Here is a 26,267-nt window from a genome sequence, read left to right as displayed (position 1 = left end):
GCCCAGGTAGTTGGTCTGTTGCGAGCTGCGAGGCAAAGCAAGGCAAGGCAACTCGGTTCATCTGGTTGGTTGGTTGTCACGTGATACAATATGGTATAGTCCGACCGTACAACTCAACAAAGAAACATTAGGATGCCCCAATGGTTTGTTTAGGAGGGGGGGGGGGGGGGGGGGGGGAATCAGTGTGACTACTCGCAGTGTCCTATAGTGTATTAATACCTAATGAGCCACCAAGTACTACATGAACAACCTAAGCTACATACACCACAGGACCTTTCCGGATTCCTCACGCCCACTCGATAAAGTAACTTTTCCACCAGCTCACTGTGTGCAAGAGCAAGCCTTATGCTTCAGCACTTTTCATATCTGCGATTGCTCCCTATGTTCAATGTCCCGTTGGTAAGCCACGAGGTCAATCATGTCAAGCGCAATGTTTCCCATCCCATTCCCAGCAAGACGCCGACCCTCTGAAAAGCAGAACCGTTGAAAAGCATGGGGACGTATCCTCATTTCCATAATACTAAATCGATGAACAAGAAGAGAATTAAGATGTAGTTGAATGACAAGAGAAATATCAATCTGTACTCCTGCCATGCCCATGTATTGAGACTTTGCGCCACCAAGCCGTGAGAAACGCATAACAAAGAATGTGAAGTGAATGACCCATGAGCAGGCGCCCGCATTATAAAAGGATTATATCAATCTGGAGGCAACGAAGTAGAGTATTGCAAGAGTAATAATATGTTGAATGAAGAAAACGCTCGGGCTGATTATTGCGCGATAGCGGTGAGGTCAGATGATCCTGAGCTGGGTATGGAGGCAGCGCTATTGCCATTGCACTGGTTATCTGTCGGGGGTGGAGTAGGCGGCGTTGCCACGAACGGGTCTTGTACTGCGCGATTCATCGGCTGTGGTGAGGACTTGTGAGAATTGGGGGGCGTGGCCGATGATGTATGATTCGAAGCAGGGATTGCGGAAGTTGGGGAAGGACTCGAGTCTCCTCCAATAATGATCTTTTCAATGGCCGCAATCTGCTTGCCACAGTTTGATTTCTTCAGGTGCACCAGCAATGGTTTGATGCGCTCCACAAGTGCTGCCCGCTCCACACCCTTAAGATGGCCGAGGATCTTTTCTGGAAGAGAGTCAGAGAGTATATCTTGAAGGAGGCATAGCAACTTACGAAGTACGTAGTTTGCGTACTGATCGGCTATCAAGTCAATGAGTTGGTTTTCGTGACCTCCCGTGCTGGCGGTCAACCTCGCAATCATGTCCCGGCATTGGGCGTCGTTTCCGTGCTGGATGCTCTTTTCGACAACATTACTGGCGAACTTGTGCTTCGAATGGTAAAGTAACCTTTGCTGAACTTCTTGGATCATGAACGACCGATCTATCTCGTCACCGAATTGTATGATATGCTGAATCACATAGTTGCCAAACTGATCCTCAATGAGTCTCGGCGTACATGCACGGATCTCAGCAAGTATTCTGTGGCGATCAAAGGGTTCGCAATGCTCGAGCATCCTCTGGATAACTCGGCACCCATAAGCATGCGTCGATTGCCTCTCTACCTGGCCAATGAATGAGTGCAGCATGCTTTTCGTAATTTTCGAGGGGACGAACTCGAAGGCCTTTTGAATTACGTGATTTCCGTGCTGGCTTTCAACACACTCGAGAATCCGCGGCTGGATCTCTTGAATTAGCCAGGCTTGCTGATCAATAAGGACGTGTTCCAAGGCCTGTGCATTGTCAGCTGGAGCTATGATTTGGATGTGGTGTGTGAATGTACCTTTTGAACAACTCGGCATCCATACGGCGAGAGGGACAGCTTAACGACCTTGCCCCGCATCTCATCCGTCATGAGCTTTTTCTGCGACTGATTGCCATGTTCGTACAATTTCTGGGCAACATAATTGCCGAAGATGTCCTGTGCCAGCTGCAGAAAGTTGGGATGGATCTCGCGAAACACTCGCTCTTTCTCGTCGCTGTTGGCAGTCTCGAGTTTTTGCTGGAGGAATCGGGAGCCGTATTGGTCGCCGCTAAATTCCACAATATGGTTATATATGTCCTATGTCATTGTAAATAAAGCATCAAGATAAGATAGCAGAAAAAGCGTACCTTAAGCTCAAATCTTTTGCTTTTTGCATGCTGTCTAAAGTCGGCAAGGACAGGACCCCATGACTCTTGAGGAGACCCGTGTTCACGTGGCAGGGGCCGAGTTGTGAGAGCCGCTGCGTTGAGTTGAGCAACAGGGTACATACTTGCCAAAGCGGCCTGAGGTGCGTAGCTGTAGTCAAAAGCGGGCGTGAACTGTCGCGGACGGGCGATCATATTGGGCATTTGATATGAAGACTCCACGGGGAAATCCTCTCGCATCCTACCCTGTAAGACCGTATGCTGATTCTCTTGAGGGTTGTGTGCAAGCCCGTTCCGATAACGACTTCCAGAGTTAGAAGAACCTGGGTGGCGGCCATTGAGATACGGGGCAGTTGATGGAAACCCCCCGTATGATACAGCGTCTTGGCCTCTGAGCTGTGGCGATGGTGCCACTTGATACGATAAAGCGTGGTTCTGTGAGATATACTCATTGCCGTAGCTTTGCATAGCCTGGTAACTGTCTTCATCTTGTGAGCCATGGGACCTGAACCGGTTCAATGATGAGTCCAGCGACATGTGCGATACGAACGGTGGACGGATAGCGGCATGCTGTAGCTCGTTCAATTGAAGGTTCTCCATGTTAGAGCTCAAGTCCGAAGACTCGTTGCCAAACCGGCTGTGGAATGGGGCATCCGAACTAAACGAGGGATAAGCGGTGTGCGCAGGCCTCTGAGAAGCATTGGAGGTGGAATTGTGTGATGTATGAGCGTAGCCGTTGCGGGTGCTCCCCCTTTGAGGCATATTATCCGCGCGCGTCTGCATGGAGGACATGCTCACCGACGCCATATGTTCAGGCCTTGAGTTGTCCAGGGAATTCGTGAATCCTGGTTGTGTCTGGTACGCCGTTGTAGGAGTACCGGCAATACTGGCGTTTCGCCTCTCGCCAGTATGATATATACTGCGGGTCCCCAGAGAATTCGTGTCTCCCGCAGGGGATATATGCCCCGAACCGTTCAGATAAGTCATTTGGCCGATACCAGATCCCGAACCGAGACCGGACGAAACAGGCTGTGGTGGGAAATAACCTGTGGCGTCTTTGCCGTCAGGGAGACCGGCTGCACTGTGATCAGTGGAGCGGTTCTGGATAGGGGATGTGGCCATCCCATTTCCCTGTGCCACAACGCCCCAGGGATTGTTGCGTCGATTAGTCGGGTCCCAGCTATTATCAGACTCGGAGGACGCCAACAAGGAGCTAGAGCCAGATTTCCCGTCACCGGTGGGTCGCCCGACGGAGTCTGGCGATGAGAGCGCCCATTAGTATAGCACTTGCACGCAGTCAGGAAGCCTAATTACATACACTCTCCGTTACTTCCCCAAATAAGACTGTCCATACTCCAGCTCGAATTTGCGCCTACGCCGTTGCCGGTACTCCCATGAGGACCTCGCGCTCGCTCATTGAGGACCGACTGCATGTTGGCAGCTCCGTTCGATTGTGCCTAGGGGTCTGTCAGTCCACCACACAGTCGGCCACATATTCTGGAGAGTGACTGACCCTTCTTGAATGTGTCAAAACAGTCATGTTACCTCACTGTCGAAGTATGACCAGCTATGTATTCCCTAATCGAAATTGTCCGACCACAAATGAACATATACAATAGATGACGTCCTCTCTAATGGTGTATCTGAAGCGGCAGGAAACTAGTCCGTGCTTGATACCCGAGAGATCTATATGCGGTGCGAAAGCACGAGACCCTAATGATATGGCGAGCAGCACGAGGGTCAGTCAAACAACGAGCACGAGTTTGTCTTGAAGTCTTGAACGTGACAGGAAAAAACTCACCAAGTACTGGGTCCCCAAGCGAAGGGGTAGAGGTGTAGGAGCACCAAAAAAAAGCCTGGGAAACAGGATATGTTTTGATTCAAACCGGAGGCGGATTGCGTCCGATAGGAATTGAAGGGATGGCCCAAGGGAGGTTGTAGGCAGGAGAGAAGTGGTAGATGCCAACAGCGGAGTATAAACGTGAGAGTAAACGCAAGGCGATGATTATCTCTCCCTTTTCGTTTGCGAGTCTAGAAGCTCAGCAAGTAGCCGTAGACCAATTTTGTTGTCAAGAGAGAACCGCGGCGCTACCACGCTCCGTGCATGCTCAGCAAGCTCGAAATTCGCAGGTCGGTCTCAGCGGAGACTAGCGGAGGAAAAGATGCGGATTTGTTTAATTGACAAGCGCTGGAAGCTTGAATGGGCCGCAGCAGCAAGGGGGAGGGGAAGGGTTAAGTGAAATTGCAGTTGGTATGGGAGGAGAATGTGCCTGTTGCGCAAATCGAGGAGCGATCGGACGTGATTAGTGGAGCGTCGTAGAGTGGGAATGCAGACGAGAAACAAAGCACGGCATCAACGTCGAGCAGTCGTGACACAGGCGAAAGCAAGCATGCGACCCAAAACGGCTGGCTGGGATTGATAGATCGATCTTTATCGCTGGTGTCCGCCGTCAAAGCTGTACGGGTACGGGGAAGGAGGCAGCAGGGCGGTGATGGAGACCGTGGAGGCGCCGGAAGTTGTGTAAGAATATGTCGAATAAGGGACAGACGCTGAAGGAAGCGAGGCTCCAGGCAGGGCGTGCAAGGCAAGGTAGAGAGTGGCGGAGAGAAGAAGGGTAGTACAGAAACAGCGATAGAAAAAGAGACCGAAGCAAAGAGACTAGAGAATCCGAAGGGGACAAATAAGCTAACAAGAGAAAGCAAAGTTGTTAAAAATCATATGTAAAAAAGAAAATATAGAAGACTTTTCGACCAGGTGACGAAAGGCGAAATGGTTGGTGACCAGAGGGTAGGATATGATGAGGAAGACGCGATAGATAAGCTGGGCAGGCAAGCTGGAAAAAAGATGCTGCGGGCTCGAAATCTCGAGACTAAGCCTTAAGCTCGGGCAGGTACCACTCTGCCGACAGATCCAGCCAGGCCTGAAATCCGGGGCTCTTCTCGACGGGCTTTTCTTCCCTGCACTTCCTGGCCAAAGAGTAATGCCCTCATATGCCCTCAGATTAGGTATCCAAGTAAACGCTCTTGATACTTGAGTCATTTCTTACCTTGACACTCTGTTCTGTTGCGGTCCATCTGGTGGGATCGAAGTCCGGAGTTTCGCTTGCGTCATCTTGGCTCGCCATGGTTCAGTGGCAGGGACTGGTCTCCTGAACCACATGCTCTTCGACAATTATGACTACAATGCGACGACAAAGTCATTGTCGAGATCTCCAATACCTTGACTGGGCGACCTTCATGCCGCGGATGTTATTTCCAGCTCTCGTCCGCGGATAGGACCCTTTAGTATCTTTTACCAGTTCCGTGCTAGCTTCACGATCATACCGGAGCAGCTAAGCCCAGCCAACTAGATCCACTAGTTTAGTCCAACTACTCATTCGACGAGAGGCATAGCGAGCACTACGCAGCTAAAACCTTTTCTGCTAGTACGTACTCTTTGTGGTGTCCTTGGTTCTCAAATGCTAATTAGATATCAGATGTATCAAGCACAACCTCATTTTCTCAAGTTTTGGGCATGGGGCAGAGCCTCTACTCCGTACATTTGCTGCGCGTGCTACATGGTCGACGCCAATCAGACCACTTTAGTCAATTTTTTGTACGAAATCAATCTTGTGCTCGTGGGCGTACACTCAAGCACGGGGTGCGCCTCAACCACAACCTACTAGTAGCCATCCCTTACATCCTAACGTCCTAACGAATAGCGCTGATTCCTGATTCACCCGGACGTCAAGGGAGCCTCTCCGCTGTGATCACCATAATGTGATCGTCTATCGTATGCTCACTTCTTAGGTTTCTCCCTTCTTTCCGAGATTGAGCACACCACACACGGGGTTCACTTCCAGTACCTATTCCGGAACGCAGTGAGTATTTGTTGGGAACGATATCAAAGCTGATCGTAATCCGTCGCTAATCCGCGCGCTCTAGAAGCCGTCGAGACTCGGAATGAGTACGGCCTCAATGGACCATGTCCATGCGGAGATTATTCCCACCAGCCATCCGTCTCCCTTGCGTTGATTCGCTGAGAACAATCCATATCCTTCGAGGTCCGCGAATATGCTTTGCTCAGTAAGGTGACGAGTCATCGGGCTTTCAAGATCCTGGCGCCGATTGTCGATATCCGAATTTCAATTCGCGGCACCTGACAAGTTGACCCAGCGCGCCATACTTCGTGACAGATTTTTCAGGCTGGAGTCGATACTTCCCTCTCGCTTTCGGCCTGGTCACTGTCTAGCCCGCCTGATGAAAGTATCATGGGTGCAGTAATACCATCCAGCCGATGTATAAAGTTGCGTAGTCAGACCCTAAACTCTCAACATCCCCAAAGACTCGCCCCATAACCCATGACGCACACTATATTAGGGGATGATATACATATCTACGTAAGCACTTATTGGCGGTTCGTGTTTCCTACCCTCTGGTGCACCGGTCCCGAACTGCAACCTTTTACTCTAGCCCGACGCTTTCGAAGTATTAAGCCTCAGATTTAAAGATCAGTTCCATGGATTGAGTAAGGTATACAGATATGGTCAATACAAATAAATCGCTCATGCTAACTTCAAAGCTCCTGTCCTTAGTTAAACCTAAAGATGACTCAAGTCGGTCCCGAAGATTATGTCGAGACAGCTGGTGGTGACTTAGAGGTGGTGGCATCTACATTAGCACTCGGATTGTGACTTGTGATTTTCAAGCTTTTCGGAGTGGTAATGAACAATTTTAAAATAGCAATCGGCCCGATAGGCCTTGTTACCATGGAAAGTTCCGAGGCCTCGTGATCGTCCATCCATGGCCAAGCAGTGCACCCGTGGACCGGTACTAGACGTAGTATATATTGCTGACATGTTTACACTACAACTCACATAACATCCCAGCAAACCAGTAGCCCAAGCCAGAATATTATCACCTTAAGTGCTATTTATCTTAACGCTACATAGTCTCTCTCAAGTCACCATGAATTTGCATTTTGGGACCTTTTTAGGGCGTTCCGAGTTGACTGACCCCAAGCTAGAGCATAGTAAGGTTGAGAATCTGAGAAACCATCGATGAAGGCTAGACAGGGTGGTAAGACTTGCGCTAGCTTTGCAGCGCAAGGTTGAAGCGTGATGTCGACGGTTTAGGGTGGTTAGCTACAAGGCAGTTGTTTGCTCTGCTGGTTCGGGATGCCAGCCGTCACAAGAGTTTGATGGACGATAGAACCAGGCTGAGAGTAAGAGTTGGTGGTCTGACAGTTGACTGACAGTTGAGAATTGACAGGAATTGTCGACAGGCCAGCAGTATGACAATATCCGCAGAGTAGAGAAGTGGCAAGCATATAAGCCCACATCTACATTATTTTCTATCTCCTCTGCTCTTTTTTCTTTCTCTTCTCTTCTCTTCTCTTCCCTTTCTCTCGCCCTTCTCTTGTCACTTCGTCTTTCGACAAGCGTCCTTTGATTTTAAACTAGAGAGCGGAACTATCCTTCTGTCCATCCAGTACATGGGTTCGACGGCGCTAGTGAGTACAACGCCCAGGGGTCTTCCAGGTTGAATCAAAACTCTCTCTCATACTCATGACGAGATGATGATAAATGCTCAGTTTCGAGTAGGCGAGTAGCGAGTGCACCGGAAGTTGCGATATCGAGTGAAGAAAATGCACTCCAACTATATCCAGAAGTTTGGACGCAGACACCGGCCCAGGCGCATAATGCAGGCGCCTGTATATTGAACTATGGATAACAGTGGGGGAAGATCGTCTGCTGAGGGCCTTCTTAAACTTAGCATTCGCGAGACTGCGCTGGATTGACGGGGATGATATCGATCGCGTCAGCTTGACGATGAGGTAGGACTGACTCCACCAGGCCGTGAATTTCCATCTGAGCAGACACTGGGATGGAGGGGCGGAAATTCAGGCCTTTGGTATTATGATTGTTGATATGGAAACACGCTCCGCGTCTTCGTCTTCTTTGCAGGGGCGACACGGAGTGCACAGCCGCCATCGCAGCCGCAGCAACTGTTCATGAGACGGCGGTTTTAGAACTTTGAGGCCATCGAGCATAGCGGTCATAGGCTTGGAACTGGAGGTATCGTTTGAGTTGGCCAGTCGTGCATCACCAGTAAGAGGGCTTGTTGTTGCTTCGCTGTCATCATATTCACGTACGAAAGATAGTGGATTGGAATGATTACTGACGGTGATGGCTTGCGTTCTATTGCGCTTATAGGCGTTCGAGAGAGATGTAGCACTAAACTTGCCATGTTATTGGAGTCCGCTTCGCTAACTGTGCCTCAGTCCTGTCATCAACTCATGCACTGAAATAGTGCAATATTTGGACAATGTGAATGATCTGAGTCTTACAGTACCACCAAATATATTGTTCAAGTCAGGACTGTGTTTGAGGTCTCAGAGACTCAGGGGACAAAGACCATTGATGGAGTCGCTGTCAGGTTTAAATAGAACAACGGGGCTTTGTCAGTCTGAAACCGGCAGACGTTTTCTAGAAGGATGAGGAGCTCCGGGGTTCATGTCATTGTTTCCAACAAGGCGGATGATGAATTGATGACCGCACAAGACGCCCAGCCTGGCTCAGCAGGCTAACGTTGGCAACGGGGTTCGTGATCAGGAGAAGGCGAATGAAAATGGCTGACGAAATTGGGACGGAGGAGCCCCTTCTCCGTCAGGAACACTGGCCGTGTGATAGGCCGAGGCTGGAGATTGCACAGGGGGAATCGTCGAATCGACAAACAAACAAAAGCGCAGGTGGAGCGTTTCCGCCTTTAGTTTTTCGTTAGATCGGCGCCGCAGAGGACGAGACTCCAGCGAGCCAACCGCCGGCGGTGTTCTGGCCCTGGCCTGCAATGCTATTTTCGCCTAAGCGCCCTTGCTGGCCCTCCTCTCCCTTTCTCCCGCTCGACCTCGTCCCGACTCCCAAGTCCCAACCTGCTCTCTTCACTCTTTCCTTCTCTTTCCTCCCTCGTTCGTTCCTTTTTGCTCCCAACCTCGACGTTCTCTCCTTCGAACAGGTGACAGTTTCACTCATTCAACTGCTTGCCGTCCATTCTTTCTCTTGAAACCACCCGAATTTAACCCTGGCCCGTTTTCTCATTACTTACTGTTCAGTGTTGAGAAACCAACCGGCCACCGACGAATCCCCACGAACCATCACCACCACCGACCAATACATTCCCTCTTTCTATAAACGACCCAATAGCCGCCGATTAACTTGGAATATCTATCTGAACAAGATAAGATTGCTGAAACATCTACGAACGTTTCTGTCTCAAGAATTCCTAGCCGAGCATTCCGACCGTGTCCACAGCAACACTATCGCTGCTTGAACCTACTGTCCTCACGTGGTCACATCATCACCATATAGACACGACTCCGACACTGTTCTGGATACGAAATAGTCCCACTAACTCTCAAAATGAACCAAGTATTCCACCGATTTGTTGCGCGAGATGACGAGACTGAAGGCCTATCTGAGTCCATGGTTGACTTGTTGATCTCTCTCTTGGTCCTTATCCTGCTCGGCATTGCCTTGATTGGCGCACTCCTCGTCCTCCGCCGCAGGAATAGGAATCGCCAGCAGCCTGAGCTCCCTGTACACAACGGTCAATGCTCGACCCATCACCGCAGCCTCACTATCTCTGCGCCGCCGTACACCAACACAGAATCCGTGTTTGTCATCGATGAGAAGCGTAACCTGATGGAGAACTCGTCAAGCCCACCCCCCAGCCCTGTACCTGAGATTCGCATCACATTCCCCGAGGAAGAGGATGAGTCTGGAAAGCGCAAGTCCGGCCGGGTTGTCGTAGTAAGGATCAGTGAAGCTGGTAGCGTTGGCCTCGAGCCGTACAATGACCAGCTTCCGCCTTACCAGACGAGCGATGCAGACCGTTTCCAGTCCCTGGACATTGAACGCATAGGCGGGTTAAAGGAGAAGGATGACGCAAAGCGCTGGGGTTAACTTGAACACCAAGCCACCTTGTCCCCAAACCGTCCTCTCGATAATCTCATCAATTGGCTATATGCATCCTTCCTTCCTCTTCACCCTTCAATGACCAGCGCCAAGCACGACTATGTTTCGACAAAATCTGCTTCGTTGTTTCTGCACGTCTTCACAATCTCGTCAACCGCCAATATTGCGACTAGCAGCTACCCAGCATCTAGCTCAATTCATTCGTACACGAATCAAAATTGCCTACAACGAATCGCGGTTTTTTCTCTATCCGCCTGGCCACTCAGCGCAGCCTAAGTGCTTCGAGGCGTGCTGACACGCAACTTGCGTTAACGTGATCGTGGAGCCTTTGAGCTTACTACTTTTGATTTTTATTTTCCATTCGGCGTTCATTTCTTGTGATTGTCACTCATCCTCTCCCCCCTGCCATGACCCTAGGGGTTGGAGAGAGTTACGTTCTGTTTTCCGTTGGAGCTCACTGACTTTTCTTCCTCGCTGCGTTGCCGCGGCGCCTTTTCTACTATTCTTTTGTCACTACTTTACCTTTACCTTCTCGGTCTCCCATAATGGTGACTTGCAGCTGGATAATGTATGTACTTAGTCAAAGCTCTACATTGGACGGCCGCCCTGCAGGTGTGAGCCTCGATGAATGTACCTATCGACCTTGCGAGGTCTATTTGAAATAGCGCACTGCTTCCCTTTCTTCTGAATAGCCGCTTGTGCTGATGGCCCCTGACCTTTAAGAAGCCAAGACCACCCTAACTATAGGGATGATCTAAACAGTTGTCCGTTTACGGCATTGACCCACTCTAGCAGGATTTTTTGATGATCCGTGCCGCGTCCACCAGTGAAAGTGCGCGAATTCGTAGAACGAGATGCCGAAAGCGCCGACTCCCCCACGTCACGGGCAGGATTTGGTGCCTTTTCAGCTGCCGCCCGGTGGGATTGCTTGTCCGCACTTGAATATCTGCAATTGCGCTGTGTCAGCCCCTGATTTCTGCAACTCAACCTTACCCGGTGTCTCGGATGGAGCTGCAGATGCGATCATGAGCTGTTGGATCTGCTGAACCTATCTACCGAGAAGACCGAGCACCTGCAGCTCCTGAGCATACAGCTCCAATCTTTGGCAGGGGGAGAGACTGGAAAGGAAGGTCTAATTTCAGGCTGCCTTCTTCGATGAGTTGCGTCAACTGTGCTCTCTAGAACTATTAACCTTGACATAACCACACACATTGTCGGTTTCCTGCGTTGATTTCGTTGCGAGCCCTTCCGTCTACAACGACCGAAACTCTCCGCGCCCCCCAAATTCCCGAGCTGGGCAGACAAAGCCAATAGAGCTTCCAATTGACGGGTATCGCAACAATGAGCTCGCGCAATGACAACCTGAGCGGGAATAGCCTCAATAAATCTCAACCACCTTTGAACCTGTCATCGCGACCTTCCGACTCTCTGAGAGCGCAGAGTCCGAAGATGCTGCCCGGATTACAATCTCGCGCCACAAATAAGAGCAGAAAGGATGATCATGCGAAGGACCTAGAGCAGGAATTCAAATACAAGCACTTGAGCCTGCTCGGTGTATTCGTGTGGATATTGTGAGCTCTCCAAGTGGTTGTGGTTGATCTTCGAAGTGCCTAAATCTAATGCTGGCTTTTCGACTAGGTTCTTACATGTCGTTGGTATCTTCTTCTTCACCAAAGGCTTCCTTCTCACACGGATGGTCCTGGAAAATAAGTCTACCTGCGACGTTCTTCCCTTTAACGACTCGCCCTCGTCTTTGCTGGCGCAGTCGGACCGTGAGGAGTGCTGGCATCCAAAGTCATTTGACAAGGCCATTGTCATTATAATCGATGCTTTGCGCTATGATTTCACCGTCCCGTTTGCGCCCGATGTCGAATCTGAAAGTGCTCAGCTGTTCCATGATAATATACCAGTACTGTACGAGACGGCCGTCAACACCCCGCAGAACGCTTTCCTTCTTCCCTTCATTGCGGACCCACCGACCACTACACTGCAGCGTTTAAAGGGTCTGACTACAGGTACTCTGCCTACGTTTGTTGATGCCGGATCCAACTTTGCCGGTACTGCAATTGATGAGGACAACCTCGTTGCCCAGCTTCACGCGGCAGGAAAGAGCATCGTCCAGCTTGGTGACGACACCTGGCAAGCTCTTTTCCCAGGTTATTTCAATGACAATTTGACCCGGCCGTTTGATTCGTTCAATGTATGGGACTTGCACACTGTTGACAACGGGGTGAACGAGCACCTATTTCCTCTCCTGGAGCACCAAAATCAGACAAAGTGGGATGTGATATTCGGACACTATCTCGGAGTTGATCACGCCGGTCACCGATACGGCCCTAATCATCCTGCCATGGCAGCCAAATTGAACCAGATGGACCATGTTATCCGGGAGCTCGTTGCCAAAATCGACGACAGTACGCTGCTTGTTGTGATGGGTGACCATGGCATGGACTCAAAAGGTGACCACGGCGGAGAATCAGCTGATGAAGTTGATGCTGCATTATGGATGTACTCTAGAAAGGGAATCTTTGGCCGTACCAGCAAGGAAACAGTCATGCCACCAAAGTACGCTCGTGAGAGATTTGTCCCACAGATTGACCTCGTCCCAACCCTCTCGTTGCTTCTCGGACTTCCCATTCCATTTAACAATCTTGGCTCACCTATTGAGGAAGCTTTCATTGGTACTAGTGGGAAAGACTGGAAAAACTTGGTCACCGTCAATCGCCTGGCTTCCGCGCAGATCAAGCGATACCAACAAGCTTATGCCAAAACCCGGGGCTCAGACGACGGCGAGGACTTCGAATCAATAGGGTATTGGGAAACCGCGGAGAAGCAATGGCAAGCTCAGAATGGTAGACCCAACTCGAAGAATGCGGCTTTGATCAATGAGGCCTATAAGCACTATCAACGGCACACCCTCCAGATTTGCCGCGGATTATGGGCGAGCTTTGATGTATCAAGCATGCTGCAAGGCATTGGAGTACTTCTTGCTGGCATAGTTTTGCTGATTTTCTATGCTCGTGGAGTACAATCTGACCGCACGGAGCTCACCGGGCCCTTCCTCTCACGTGTTGGACTAGGAACCGTACTGGGCGGTGCGGGTGGCACCTTGTTCGCGGTTCTGAAGATGACCGAGATGAAAGTACCTGAGGTATTAGCTCTACTAGCCGCCATAGGGAGCATCTTCGGCGCCTCGACCGCAATATTCGGCAGTTCTCAACGCTTGTCACTGCCGCTACCGAACTCGCTTTGGGGGTGGCTTGCAGTTGTATTCACTGTTAGTCAGTCTATTGGGTTCGCATCCAATTCGTACACGATATGGGAGGATGAGATTCTTCTATTCTTCCTCTCTACTTTCGGAGTCATTGCGGGTATCTCTTCCATGCGGCAACAATCGACCACAGACCGGGTTCTCGGGGTCTATCATTCAATTGTCTTTGTCCTCCTGGGAAGGGTGGCATCTCTGTCTCGCCTTTGCCGAGAGGAGCAGATGCCTTTCTGCCGCTCGACTTACTACGCTTCTAGCACATCCTCCACCTCCGCCCCGTGGCAATTGGCTATCCCTTTCCTCGTGATGCTTATCCTGCCCACAGTCATCAAAGGCTTCTATGCCGGGTCAAAGTCGTATGAAGGAGCAGCCAGCCTGTGGATTGGCATTGGGTTCCGCCTTGGCTTGTTTGTCACTTCAGTCTTCTGGGTGCTAGAGGAAATCGACGGCAAAGAGTGGCTGCCTCTCAGTGACGAAACCCTGAAAACAATCAGAGTGTTCTTAGCCCAGCTTGTCCTCGGACTTGCCTTTGCCGCCGGCACAACAGCATTCATTTACTCAAAACCTTGCGTCAGCATTAGCGTCGCACAAACTAATGCAGAGCCCGAATTCAACCGTCCATCTCCGGGCGAACAAGAACTCCCACGAACAACAGTGACAATTCTCGGCTTCGGCAATGTGCATGGCACCCGCTTCTTCTTCCTCGCGATCAACTTCTGCCTAGCCATCAATCTGATGCAGAAACCCATGGGCCAAGGCGCCATGGGCCTTCTCCTCTGGCAAATTCTTTCCCTCCTAGAAATCCTCGACACAAACGCTCTTGTCACAAGCAATTCCTCTATTGGACCCACCGTCCTCGGCCTCCTCGGCTCCTTCTATTACTTCAAGACCGGCCACCAGGCCACCATAAGCAGCATCCAGTGGGAAACCGCCTTCATCCCCCTCACAACCGTCAAGTACCCCTGGTCCCCACTCCTCGTCGTCCTCAACACCTTTGGCGCGCAGATCCTTGCCGCCATCGCCGTCCCGCTCACCGTGATGTGGAAACGGCCTCTCCAGCTCACCGATAAGACCTCCTCATCCTCCCCGCAGAAACCAGGCCTCAAGCTCCTTTCCGACGTTGCTCAGGCTTCCGCTACGTATATCCTTTACTTTGCGACTATCAATCTTGCCACAACCATGTGGGCCGGTCACCTCCGCCGCCATCTGATGCTCTACCGCATCTTCAGCCCGCGGTTCATGTTTGGCGCGCTAGTCCTGGGAGTTATCGATGTTGTCCTGATCGTGGTCTCTATTGCCGGCGTGCGATGGAGTACACTTAGCGTTGGGGAGATTTTCGGCTGGTAGATTACCTCGCCTAGCCATGAGCCGAAAGCAAAAGCGAAAGCAAGACTAAAAGGATAGAGATGGTGCTCCTTATATATAGATGGTGTTTTCTCAAGGGGTTATATGCACATATCCAATGTGACCCTTGATGAAGTACGCGGGAGGTAATGCGTAAGTCACTGAACTGTATATATAGAAAACATTTGCACATTTGCTTGGTTTCTCTAACTGTATTGTTATCTACTAAGCCAAGTTCTATTATAGACTATCTTCAAAAACTGACCTGGTGTAGGGTATCGTTACTACTATGGTAGCCATGCTCAAAAATTGAGAACAAAGTGCACAAAGTACGAACGAAGCTCAAATCAACAACCCACCCACTCATCTATCTTCTTCCTTTTTCTAATATGACACACCCCGCTCTGACTTTACTCCATACAACCCCATGTTTTAAGATATGATATCACATCAAGGAACGAAAATAGGTAGATAAATAGAATGGAAGCGGCCTTAGATAAACAGGTGGTAGAGGGAATAATGAAATAAGATAAGAGAGACAAAGAACGCTGTCATCAAGTCATATCAAAACACAAACTTTTGGTGTCCGTCATTTCCTTCATGAATAAATAAATAGCAAGTAATCAATCAGCCTTTTTTCATCATATCGTACCGCATCGCTCCAGTTTTTTAGGTTCGGCCCTTCCAACTCCTGTGCAGGTGTACAATAGGTATACATAGAAAATATAAGAGGGGGAAAGGGTGATAGCCAGAGAGTGGGGATAGAGTCATGTCGTGGTATTGTAGGGCTGTCCACGAGGGGTGATGCTGGACTGTGCGTCTGGGTAGCAAAGCAGAAGGCAGCTTGAAGCAATGGGGTTGATTGCAGGAGATGGAGGAACGTGAGGCGTAAAAAGTGTGACAAAAAGGCTAAGCTGAGTTTCACCTTGCCCAGCGCGCGAAGTCGAGGTTTAAGAGAATGTTCGAGTCTGCTGTCGCATTCCAATCGGTCGAAAGCTCCGACCTCCCAGAACTGGTGCGCACCGGCACTTCTTCAGAGAAGATGTTGGCTTTGGTATTGCGGCGCTGGGTTGGATATGTGGCGTCCAATGTATCCGGAGCCTGAATTTGAGATCCCATAACGCGCTCTCGTAGACGCTTGATTTCGCGCAGTCTGTTGCGCCATGATGAGATATGCTCGCCCTGACTATTCCAAACGAGGGAGAATACCGACGCATTAAGCGCCAAGATGCGCACAAAGGGCGCAAGGTTCTTGCCTGAGATAATTTTGGGTGACGCAGCGGGCGAGATCTCCGGAAAACCAGGCTTGCTCATCACCTTGACGCAGTAGAACACGTTTTCAGGATTTAATGCTCCTGCAGTTCCTAACTTATCGCTTTCGGTGAGTCGGGACACAGGGCTGATGACGATGTTGAAGAAATTGAACTGCGAGGGTATTGTGTTGAAATTGAACGGGGTATTGGAACGATTGAAGATGATGTTCACAAAATCGTTCCCTATGTGGCTCTTTTTGAGAATACAGGACGGATCAGTGTCAAAATTGGTCGGCATCATTGTCGTAACATGGTAGATGATCTCAGTAACACGGTCACGCCATGCGTACGTGAACTCCCCGTCCGTTTCCGCATGTAAGCCCTGCGTATTGAACCTCGCGTCCTTCAGCGACACCTTGGTACCAAGACCTGACAGGAAGTACTCGTAGTCAGGGCTGCCAACAGTGTTAGAGAGAATTTCTGCTTCTGTGGTCTGACCCTCGTCAATGTATATGACACCAATCTTATGGCCATCCACAATGTCATTGCGGTCAAATGTGCTCAGCGCCCGGCGCGTCATGTCGTCATCAGGTAGCGGAATAGGCTGGGTAGTAGTTGGCGTCGGAAAAGCCGTCGCCGTCAGTTGAAGCATAATGTGACTGGGGAGGACATTGGTGCGCATGTTATCCGCATGCAGATGAGCATCATGGGTGACCGGAATTTGATGGGGAAGAACAGGCGCAGTACGCTGTTGATACATCGCATAGGTTGTCCCCGACGCTTGCCTTTTGGTAATTTGCGTCAACCCCGAGACACCGGCGGTCTCAACAGTGACTATACTCATGCCTACAATCCAGGATTTCTTCACCACTGGGCCATCCTCAGGAGAAGGAGGAAATGTGGTAAAGGGGACAGTCTCACCCAAATCCGAGAAAGCAACCCTCTGCATTAGATCGAGAAAGACCTGACTTTGCTCTTCGAGGGTTTCTTTGCCTTGCTCATCTGTGAAGATAAGTCTGCTAGTTATCCAATTGACATGTTTTGCTCGATCTTGCAGCTTCAAGGACAGAAACCAGAAAATCATGACATGATGTGTCGAGGTGTAAATGTATGTAGACATGGCATCCTGAGCCGACTGCTCGGGAAGCTCACTGCCAGGAAGGGCCATGGTCTCACGAACAACGCTTCCTGTTCTTGTAGCACCTTGAGTAGGTCTGTTCGGCGACTCGGCAACCTTCTGTCTGTGCTCTCGAGAAGTTTGTAAGAGTCGAATACATATTCCAAAGACTGTGCGAATTTCCTCCTCTCGTAGGTTAATGTAAACCTCTGGGAGCCGTGCAAGTAGCGCCAAGAATTCCAATATGTGGACAGCCAGGTTAGACAGCGTGATAAGCTTGGAGATTTTATCAAGGATGCTGTTCAAGGCCTTGGTTACTGAAAGCGGGATTTCATGGCAGCAGACAGAGAGTGCATGTATACACCCCCGGGAAGTACCTCCCCAAGAGCCGATGATGCCCATCATAAATGATCGAACAAGTTCGTCCTCTTCGCTCTTTGCAAAGTGCTCGTGATAACTTATCAGGACGCAAAGAGAATCGAATATATAGCCAGCCACGTCAGACTTCTTTACCCCAGTATTGACTGGTGGTTCTCGGAAGGATTCATTCTTGATCTGGTCACACAGAATGCTGCGCAGCAGCTTGATCTGAGGGACTGCGTTGTCGAACAGATCTTTGTTCTGGAGCTGAGGTGCCAGATGGGTTAAAACATAGCTGTAAATGTCCCAGTTCGTTTCACGCTGAAGTAGTATAATGACCGTTTCCAACCACACGTTCGCCTTCAACGCGATCCGTTGAGCGGGTTCCGAGTCTAATTGGGGTGACGTATTTGGTGTTTCATGGGCATACAAGAATGGGCTGGATCCATCCGGAGGCTCCTCTGGCAGGACTTGCGGGGTGGTATATGCCCATACGGGGTGAGATAATTTCGGCGCTCGCTGAGTATAACTTGTGCTGCGGCCGGTGGACCTAGATAGAGCACTAGTCGACGCCGCACGCATCGGAAGCCTCCTCTGAGGCAACGACAAGCTGGAATCATTCTCTGCGAAATGGTCCCCGGCTGCGTCTTCCAGATCGTTCGTCAAAGAATTGGATTCGAGGTTGCGGCCGGATATACTCATCCTGAAGTCATCCTCGGGAACGGAGATGACAATAATGGAGCCGGATGAATCGCATCGAAGTCTAAATAGCATCTTTAGTGCAGTCAAGCGCGAGTCTAAAGGTCTGTCCGAAGACTCTGCTATCCTCAAAAGTGCTTCATAGACCGTTATTGCTTTGGCTGCAGATAGGTTCAATGACCTCAAAAACGTTCTCACCAGTCCGACGGCGCAGACGTTTGCCAAAGAGACCTCTAGCGTGAGACTTGATGACTGACCGTCCGGAGAAGAGACTTGGATTGAGTCTTGTTCCTCGCCAGTTGGATCTTTTGTATCTTTAGTCATTGGCGAGCTAATGATATCAATCAAAGACTTGAAAGCCGTATCATCACAGGAAGGAACAATAATGTCGACGAGGAAGGACACAAGTGACTCCAAGAAAAGGATGCTATCTTCGTCACTAAAGGTCTCTAGCATAAGGTTCAAGAGCCGCTCCTTATGAAAAAGGACTAAGGACTCGTAGGTAGAGAAAGCCTCCTTTAGCGTTTCCAGCGCCGTGATTCGAACTTCGGCTGGCTTACTACCGTCACGGACAAAGTAGTTGATCACTTGCTGACAACATTGGACCCATCCTGAAGTCTGAGGATCACATAGTTTCTCAGTCCTCATAGTATTGAGGATCAGTTCGGCCTGGGTTGGCTCAATATGCTGGCAAACGTTGGACAGAAAGTTCGTGATTTCCAGTCTCTGCTCTCCGTTCAAGCTGTCCCAGAGTGAGCCCACGGCAGATGCGATCTGAACAATATTAGCCAATATGTTTGGCTTGACATCATCAATAGTGCTGCCCCTTGACTGTAGAGAGTCTGCTGGGCTGAGGGGCGTAACATTTCCTTCCGGTTCTTCGACCACCCGTTTGGAACAAAAATTGAGAACACTGACAAAGCCTGTCCATTCTTGTGTTAAGCTGACTTGGGCGAAATCCCCCTCCAGCGTGTTCAAACATAGCTCCAAAATGTCCGCCTCTAGCCGGCCATCGTTCTTCTGAACGACTATCTGAAGAGAGGCCATCAGAGGCTCAAACTGTAGTTGAGCTATGCCTTCCTGGCCATGCGCGCGGACAAGGTCAGCAAAAACATAGACTGCGCCGCGCAAAATATTGAGATGCTGGCCGTAGTAACCGGTTGGATCGTTCAAGAATGAGTGAAGGGTATCCACCATTTCGCTCTTCCGCCTCGATTTTGCCAAATTTCGAACAGCTCTTGATGTAGGGCCCGACAGAGGTTTTACGGATGCGTGAATGCTACAAAGCACCTCGAGCATGGGGACCAAACTTCCATCAGGGACATCTCCATAGAGGATTATTGCATCAAAGACGGCCAGGGAATGTTTGATGTCAGCAACAACACTCGTCTTCTTGCAGATTATGAATATCTGGTCCAATAGTTCTCGAACCTCGTCGCTCTCTGGTTGCTTTCGTTGCAGGGTGATGAGGTCAACTGCAAACTGCAGAAGATCATCCAGCACAGTATCTTCGTAAGCGAGTCCATTCGCTCTGCCGACTTTGGCTTTTCTCGCCTTTGTCCGCGCAGCGGCTATGATTTCGTAAACCGGGAGTAGAAATGAAGATATTAGAGGTAGAAGTGACGAAGTAGCGAACTCTAATCGCCGGCCATGATCTGACAGCGATACCAAGGATTGGGCTCGTGCTGGGATAACATCCGATTCGGAGTCAGACAATATGGAATCGAAGACTGTGCGCCGAGCTGCGGGGGAGAGATCCTGGCGCGCGGAAATGGACATTAACAATAGGGAGCCACTGCGTCGAGCTTCGAAAGATTCTTCGTGGCGTATTAAATATGAACCAGCTTCCCAGAGACCAAGAGCCTGCTCCGGAGTATAGTGCTGAGGGGATTTGGCCACTTGCTCCGCTTCATCACAGGCATGGCTCAAATTCTGTTTCTGGGCTAGCAATTTGGCGGACGTCTCGAAATCCCGACCCCCCGAAGCATCCGAGGAGCTCGAAACCACGCTTCCACGATGCATTGAGTCAAATCCTGATGGGTTCCAATAGCCGGTGTGTCCATCCGTGTACTGGTAAAGAGAGTCGCTACTATCCGACAATGAGGCGGCGGAATATGATTTCGTCCGGGACGCACTTAATGATTTGAAGACGCCGGCAAAACTAGATGTTGAGTACTTGGAGCGCGACGGAAATAGAGCATCGTCAGGAGGCATGCGTCCTAGCGGACGAATGAGGGTATATACGTGGGATTCGATTGAGTCAACAGATTATATAAGAAACTGGATAAGAGCGGGCTGGTTAGCGATAAGAGGCTATGGAATGGCGTCATGAGAGAAGAGCGAGATGCCACAGCTTATCTAGGGTTCGTAGGCAGTTCAGAGATAATCCAACATACCATGACCGGTGTTTTAAGGAAAGGTCGGCAGCACTATCCGTGGATAACCGAAAGTGGAAGAAGATGAGGCTTGGATTCTGACGCTGAGAGATAAGAGCCGCAGAAGTACTTAAGAGTGGCTGTGTCGGAGATCAGCACATGAGATAAGGAAAGACGAAGCGTTGGCGAAAACAGACTCGACGCCTGAAAAAGAACCCAAGAAGTAGATTCGCAAAATAACATCTAACCAGCGCCTAATAAGGAGAGAACATGAGATCTTCAGGCTCCGTAACGAAGCAGCATTTCCCCTCCGAGAGCCCAAGCTTTGGCCATCTAGGCCGATGATCACGGAGTCGGAGGGGCTTTGTTCCGCGCAGCTCACCTGACTGGCAGAATCACCCCGCGGACTGGTCACCGCCCAGAAATAATTCCAAAGCAACCGTCGACCAAACAAACTGCCTGTCCAGGAATAAAGGCCCATTTCTCAGTTTCTGGCACATCATTTGGTCTCTGCGAAGAAATCTGGCAGGCGATCCTTTTCAAAAGTGTTATTATCTATATCCTAGTCTGGAAACAAGTCAGACTCTTGTACTTTCTCTTAGCTTCAATTGTTTTTTGCACTATTTCCCTCCCAAATGGCGGATCTTCAGACTATTGCCCAGCTCCTCGCAGCGAGCAGTGACCGCACACAAACCAAACAAGGTGAGTCTCTACTACTTCCAGGCGCAACTCGAGGACCTTGCTATCTCGCTTCTGCGACTCGAGTATTAACGTGTTCTAGCCGAGGCCGCCCTTCGCCAACAAGAGAACGACCCGAACTTCCCCATATCCCTCCTTCAGATTACTGCCTCCGATTCCTATCCGTTAGGCACTCGTCTTTCCAGCGCTATTCTCTTCAAGAACGTTATCAGGAGGAACTGGACCGATGAGGATGGAAATTATAAACTCCCACTGGAGGTCGTGGGTACGCTGAAGCAAGAACTCATCAACTTGATGATTTCCGTACCACAAGTACTACAGACCCAGCTCGGAGAAGCTGTTAGTGTGATTGCAGACAGTGATTTTTGGGAGCGATGGAATACTCTTGTTGACGTAAGTCTTCTACCTGATTTCCACACTTGTGCTCGTTAGACTTACTTCACAGGATCTCGTTTCCAAACTCCAACCGGACAACCCTTCCGCCAACATTGGCGTCCTACAAGTTGCGCATTCAATCTTCAAGAGGTGGAGGCCTCTGTTCCGGTCCGATGAACTGTATATAGAGATTAACCACGTTCTCGAGAGATTCGGCACGCCCTTCTTGACACTTTTCCAGGTATGTGCTCTCCGGGCCTCGGCCTAGATCATTCTCTGTCAACGCTAACCAGTATCTCAGGGGCTCGATACGTATCTTGAAGCGAACAAATCAAACAAGGAACAGCTTGCTCAAGGGTTCACGCAGCTTAACCTGATGGTCAAGCTTGTGTACGATCTTTCCTGCCATGACCTTCCTCCAATGTTCGAAGAAAATATGAATGGATTGGCGCAAATCCTGCTCAAGTATCTTACATATGATAATCAACTACTCCACACGGACGACGATGATGAGTCCGGTCAACTGGAATACGTCCGCGCTGGTATTTTCGAGGTCTTGACACTTTATGTGCAAAAGTATGGGGACGAATTCAACCAACATATACAACAATTTGTGGAAAGCTCTTGGAATTTCCTCACCACAATTGGGCAAGAAACAAAATTCGACATTCTTGTCAGCCGGGCGTTGAAGTTCTTGACCTCTATTGCCGGCATGCCCCAACATGCGCAGATTTTCCAAGCAGAAAGCACGCTTGCCCAGGTCATTGAGAAGGTCGTCTTGCCAAATGTCAGCCTTCGCGAGTCAGATGAGGAACTATTTGAGGACGAACCAATTGAATTTATCCGGCGAGATCTCGAGGGGTCGGACAGCGACACGAGGCGGCGGGCTGCTACGGATTTCCTGAAACAGTTGAATGGAAACTTTGAGGCATTGGTCACAAAGACAGTGCTGCAATACATCGAGCATTACCTGACCGAGTATGGGAAGTCGCCACAGTCGAACTGGAAGGCCAAAGATACTGCAACGTACCTGTTCATCGCCATCGCAGCCAAGGGAGTCGCAACCGCCACTCACGGAGTCACAACTACCAACAGCCTCATCGACATCACTGACTTCTTCCAAAAGCACCTTGCTGCCGATTTGGTCGCTGGCGACGGTGTGCATCCGATCCTCAAGGTTGATGCTATTAAATATCTGTACCTCTTCCGCAGTCTGATCACGAAGGAGCAATGGCAGGAAGTGTTCCCTTTGTTGGTGAACCACCTTGGCTCTTCTAACTTCGTTGTTTACACCTACGCGGCTATTGCTGTTGAGCGTGTACTGTACTTCACCGACAACCAAGGACAGCCTATCGTTTCCCCGGATACGATCAAGCCTCTAGCCAAGGATCTATTGGAGCATCTTTTCTCATTGATTCAGAAAAACCCTGCTCCCGAAAAAGTGCAGGAGAACGAATTCATCATGAAATGTGTCATGAGGGTATTGATTGTCATCAAGGAGACAGTTGTCCCCATTACGGACAATGTTCTCAAACACCTGATCAACATCACTCAAATTATCTGTAACAACCCCAGCAACCCGAGGTTCTACTACTATCATTTCGAGGCATTGGGAGCCTTTATTCGGTAAGCTTGGGTACTCTGACGCCGTTAGCCCGCCATGTATTAACTACCATAGGTTTGCTGCCCCCTCGAACCCCGACAAGCTTGAGCAGGCTCTGTACCCTCCGTTCTCCGCCGTTCTCCAGTTGGATATTTCAGGTACGGTAAACTCACTCCGACAAGGACATCTGAATTGACATGGGTATAGAATTTGTTCCCTACATATTCCAGCTTTTTGCTGCCCTTCTCGAGTCCAACCCATCAGGGACGTTGCCAACGTACTACCAAGGTCTCATTGCTCCCATCCTTGCACCTCAGGTGTGGGAGTCAAAGGGCAATATTCCCGCTCTTGTGCGACTTCTCTCTTCCATCATTGCTCGGGGTTCGCAGCACATCGTGGAGAACAACCAACTCGTCAACACGCTTGGTATCTTCCAAAAGTTGCTGTCATCTAAAACAAATGAAGGCTACGGCTTCGATCTCTTGGAGGCTGTGATTGAGAACTTCCCATCGTACGTTGCTTTTGATGACTCCTTACTACATGCGTCTAACGTCACTCAGGGCCACATTGGAACCGTTCTTCAAAGATATCATGCAAATTATCCTTACCCGCCTTCAGAACCACAAGACAGAATCTCTCACTCTTCGATTTGTCAGGTTTTATCACTTCATGTGTGCCAACGATGCCAAGGGGTACAGCGCCGATTTTGTCATCCAGGTCACCGACAAAGTCCAAGAGGGGTGAGTTTTGGAGCCATACTTCTTAACAAGCTGGACACTGACCGCATCCAGTCTATATGTTCAGTTATACCTGAACGTCATTCTACCGGAGTCACAAAAGCTTGCACGCCCAGTAGACCGAAAAACTGCAGTTGTTTCCTTCACCAAAACACTGGCCAATTCTGAAGCATTTGCCGTCAAATATAAGAAGGGATGGGCCTTGACATGCAGAGCCCTCCTCAAGCTCCTGGAACTTCCGCCTTTACCCGCCAACAAGGACGACATGATTGCCGAGCATGATGTTGAGGATATGGCGTTTGGTGTCGGGTTCACAGCTCTCGTCACGATCCGACCCCAGGCCAGGGACCCTTGGCCGGACACCGGAGCCGATCTCAAGGCGTGGGTTGGGAAATACCTCAAGGAGGCAGATCAGAGACACGGCGGAAAGATCGCATCATTCGTTCAGGAACGGCTCGAGGACGAATATAAGGCGGTGCTTGGGAGTTATATCGCGTGATATTTCTCCACAGGCATTCCTTTAAAATATAGTATATGTCCCCGGACACGGGATAATGTTAATGATCACCCATTTTTATATGTAAAATGACTCTACACATGTTGGACGCTGTAGTCATGACCCGCCATGTTTTGCGTCTATCGTAGGAGTGGGCGCTTGAGAGCTTTGTTCTGTCTTCTCTGCAGCATCGATCTCTGCCTCCACATTTCCGCCCTCCTCATCACCATCCTCATTTTCGCTCTTCCCTTCTTCCAAATCTCGATACTTCCTCCGACTCTTCTTCATCTTACTCGCCTTCTTTTTCCGCGCGCGCTCGAGCTTGATCGCAGCGCGACTTTGATCCCCGTTCAGAAACTGCTCAACCCTATCCGCCAGAATCTGGCGCGCAAATTTCTCGTTCTGCGATCGCGACCGTGTAGCCTGCGATTTCACGACGATACCGGTCGGTTTGTGGATGAGTTGGACGGCGGAGTTGGTTTTGTTCTACGGAGAGGGAGCTGTTAGCAGTCGCCGGACTTCGGACGGGCAGGAATCGGATTGCAGGTGGGTAGGATAGCGCACAATTTTCTGGCCTCCGGGGCCGGTGCCCTTGAGGTAGGAGAGTGTTATGTCGGCATCGTCGAGCTTTAGGCGCGGGGGGAGCGGCTTTTCGGCGAGGGGTGGCGACGCAGAGATGCTTCGTTTGGGTGTCTGACTTTGTCTTTGACCGGGGATTGTGGAGATGCGGAGGGGCGCGAATGTGATGTTCGGTATGGGCAGTCGGAGGACTCGGAGCATGGTCGTGGTCATGATATTGGGATCATTTTATAGGTGATGCGGTTTACCAAAAGGCTAGAGCTCTTGCTCATGCTTGGGGTGTTCGGAGCTTATCTTATCTCCGCCCCAGCCAGTTGCTCGACGTCAACTGGCACCTCTCGCAGATGCAAGACCTCGACCTCCAGCTAATTTAGCTGCTCCACGTTTGTTTGGACTTCAGCAATGCTGGTCAACTACGCCTGTGGGTAAAACCCTCAAAACTCAGTGCATTTTTCGCTCTGATTTTCAATCTCATGAGACGTTATCGCCCTGACACAGATCCCAGCTGCAGCTCGCTCTTGGGTGGTTGACTGTAATTTGTCGACTGTAGTGTGGGATATCTGCTTGCTGGGTGCTAAACATCGTACTTCGTGGTTGTCAGAGCACTCCGGTGAAGCAAATACATTGCTACGGGCCAAGGATCAGAATACTTATAATCCAGTCGTCGTCTACACCTGCACAAGTGTGACATGTAAATATCCTAATCCTTTACACCCCGCTAAAGCACGTCCAAAGGTTCGTACCCAACGCTGCTCGCGCATCTATATTGAAATGAATTAATTGCGATCGCACTGCGTCTGCTAGAGCAGCTTAAGGTTCGGCCCAGCTGTTAACATCCAACAGCCCGTTCAATGCAGCAGTGGCATCAAAATTGAGCACACTCGGCCTAGGGTACGGCGTGCGCGAGAGCCAGTTGGCCGGACCGTTCGGTTGACTGCACAATTACTGATGAGAGGGCTGCGACCTTGTCGGCACATACACTGAAATTGGCAGCGTTTCAAGAAACAATTCCACTGTCACTGTCTCATCCCCGAAGACTGGTCCAGATGCGCTGCTCTTTGCAGGATGTCTATACTTGCCTCGCCCAAATGAATAGCCATTGCGAGCAGCCATGGGGAGCTGGTGAAGCTTGACGCCACTCTGCCGAACGTACGGCCGAGCTTCACGGCCGTTTCGTCCGGAAACAAACTCATGCAGCTTGTACCGTGGTAGCTTTCTCGGTTCGTATGGAGGCCAGGAAGGAAGCAGCGAGGGTGCAGCTAGCCTCTTAAGGTGAT

General features: G+C 50.1%; 6 protein-coding genes across 6 annotated transcripts; 3 read left to right on the top strand and 3 right to left on the bottom strand.

Annotated features, from left to right (window-relative positions):
* Positions 1-770: 770 nt before the first annotated feature.
* On the bottom strand, positions 771-3,566 carry BDW74DRAFT_183463 (mRNA-binding protein PUF3; the record flags this gene model as incomplete). The annotated part of the gene is made up of 5 exons (XM_073730525.1): positions 771-1,132; positions 1,181-1,736; positions 1,787-2,065; positions 2,116-3,389; positions 3,452-3,566. 5 exons carry the CDS (start codon positions 3,564-3,566, stop codon positions 771-773), a joined length of 2,586 nt encoding a protein of 861 aa, XP_073578377.1.
* A 5,964-nt stretch (positions 3,567-9,530) lies between these two features.
* BDW74DRAFT_183462 (uncharacterized protein) lies at positions 9,531-10,073 on the top strand (the record flags this gene model as incomplete). The annotated part of the gene is made up of 1 exon (XM_073730524.1): positions 9,531-10,073. One exon carries the CDS (start codon positions 9,531-9,533, stop codon positions 10,071-10,073), a length of 543 nt encoding a protein of 180 aa, XP_073578376.1.
* A 901-nt stretch (positions 10,074-10,974) lies between these two features.
* On the top strand, positions 10,975-14,898 carry BDW74DRAFT_163051 (mannose-ethanolamine phosphotransferase GPI13). The gene is made up of 2 exons (XM_073726047.1): positions 10,975-11,656; positions 11,724-14,898. The coding sequence occupies exons 1-2, from the start codon at positions 11,427-11,429 to the stop codon at positions 14,698-14,700; spliced, it is 3,207 nt and encodes a 1,068-aa protein (XP_073578375.1). The 5' UTR covers positions 10,975-11,426; the 3' UTR covers positions 14,701-14,898.
* Position 14,899: 1 nt separating this feature from the next.
* BDW74DRAFT_163049 (putative GTPase activating protein (Tsc2)) lies at positions 14,900-20,771 on the bottom strand. The gene is made up of 2 exons (XM_073726046.1): positions 20,523-20,771; positions 14,900-20,406 (listed from the first exon to the last, which is right to left on the bottom strand). The coding sequence occupies exon 2, from the start codon at positions 20,338-20,340 to the stop codon at positions 15,619-15,621; it is 4,722 nt and encodes a 1,573-aa protein (XP_073578374.1). The 5' UTR covers positions 20,341-20,406; positions 20,523-20,771; the 3' UTR covers positions 14,900-15,618.
* A 7-nt stretch (positions 20,772-20,778) lies between these two features.
* BDW74DRAFT_107879 (putative chromosome segregation protein Cse1) lies at positions 20,779-24,471 on the top strand. Its single transcript, XM_073721686.1, has 8 exons — positions 20,779-21,203; positions 21,283-21,593; positions 21,646-21,816; positions 21,877-23,201; positions 23,254-23,336; positions 23,386-23,689; positions 23,739-23,918; positions 23,970-24,471. Exons 1-8 carry the CDS (start codon positions 21,137-21,139, stop codon positions 24,412-24,414), a joined length of 2,886 nt encoding a protein of 961 aa, XP_073578373.1. The 5' UTR covers positions 20,779-21,136; the 3' UTR covers positions 24,415-24,471.
* Positions 24,306-25,237, bottom strand: BDW74DRAFT_107886 (peptide chain release factor family protein). Its single transcript, XM_073721687.1, has 2 exons — positions 24,976-25,237; positions 24,306-24,897 (listed from the first exon to the last, which is right to left on the bottom strand). Exons 1-2 carry the CDS (start codon positions 25,201-25,203, stop codon positions 24,529-24,531), a joined length of 597 nt encoding a protein of 198 aa, XP_073578372.1. The 5' UTR covers positions 25,204-25,237; the 3' UTR covers positions 24,306-24,528.
* Positions 25,238-26,267: the final 1,030 nt, after the last annotated feature.

This window comes from Aspergillus multicolor (genome assembly GCF_047715735.1).
Source record: "Aspergillus multicolor strain CBS 133.54 unplaced genomic scaffold BDW74scaffold_46, whole genome shotgun sequence".
In the NCBI taxonomy this organism is placed as follows: Eukaryota; Fungi; Ascomycota; class Eurotiomycetes; order Eurotiales; family Aspergillaceae; genus Aspergillus; species Aspergillus multicolor.
Note: the sequence above shows the minus strand (reverse complement) of the source record. Positions and strands in the feature narration are given on the sequence as shown.

Coding starts and splice junctions, on each gene's coding strand:
- BDW74DRAFT_163049 (XM_073726046.1), bottom strand. CDS start 20,340: ATGCCTCCTGACGATGCTCTATTTCCGTCGCGCTCCAAGTACTCAACA.
- BDW74DRAFT_107879 (XM_073721686.1), top strand. CDS start 21,137: ATGGCGGATCTTCAGACTATTGCCCAGCTCCTCGCAGCGAGCAGTGAC. Junction 23,202..23,253: donor GCATTGGGAGCCTTTATTCG/GTAAGCTTGGGT, acceptor TAACTACCATAG/GTTTGCTGCCCCCTCGAACC. Junction 23,337..23,385: donor TCTCCAGTTGGATATTTCAG/GTACGGTAAACT, acceptor ACATGGGTATAG/AATTTGTTCCCTACATATTC.
- BDW74DRAFT_107886 (XM_073721687.1), bottom strand. CDS start 25,203: ATGACCACGACCATGCTCCGAGTCCTCCGACTGCCCATACCGAACATC. Junction 24,898..24,975: donor GCCCCGGAGGCCAGAAAATT/GTGCGCTATCCT, acceptor CCCTCTCCGTAG/AACAAAACCAACTCCGCCGT.
- BDW74DRAFT_163051 (XM_073726047.1), top strand. CDS start 11,427: ATGAGCTCGCGCAATGACAACCTGAGCGGGAATAGCCTCAATAAATCT. Junction 11,657..11,723: donor GGTGTATTCGTGTGGATATT/GTGAGCTCTCCA, acceptor CTTTTCGACTAG/GTTCTTACATGTCGTTGGTA.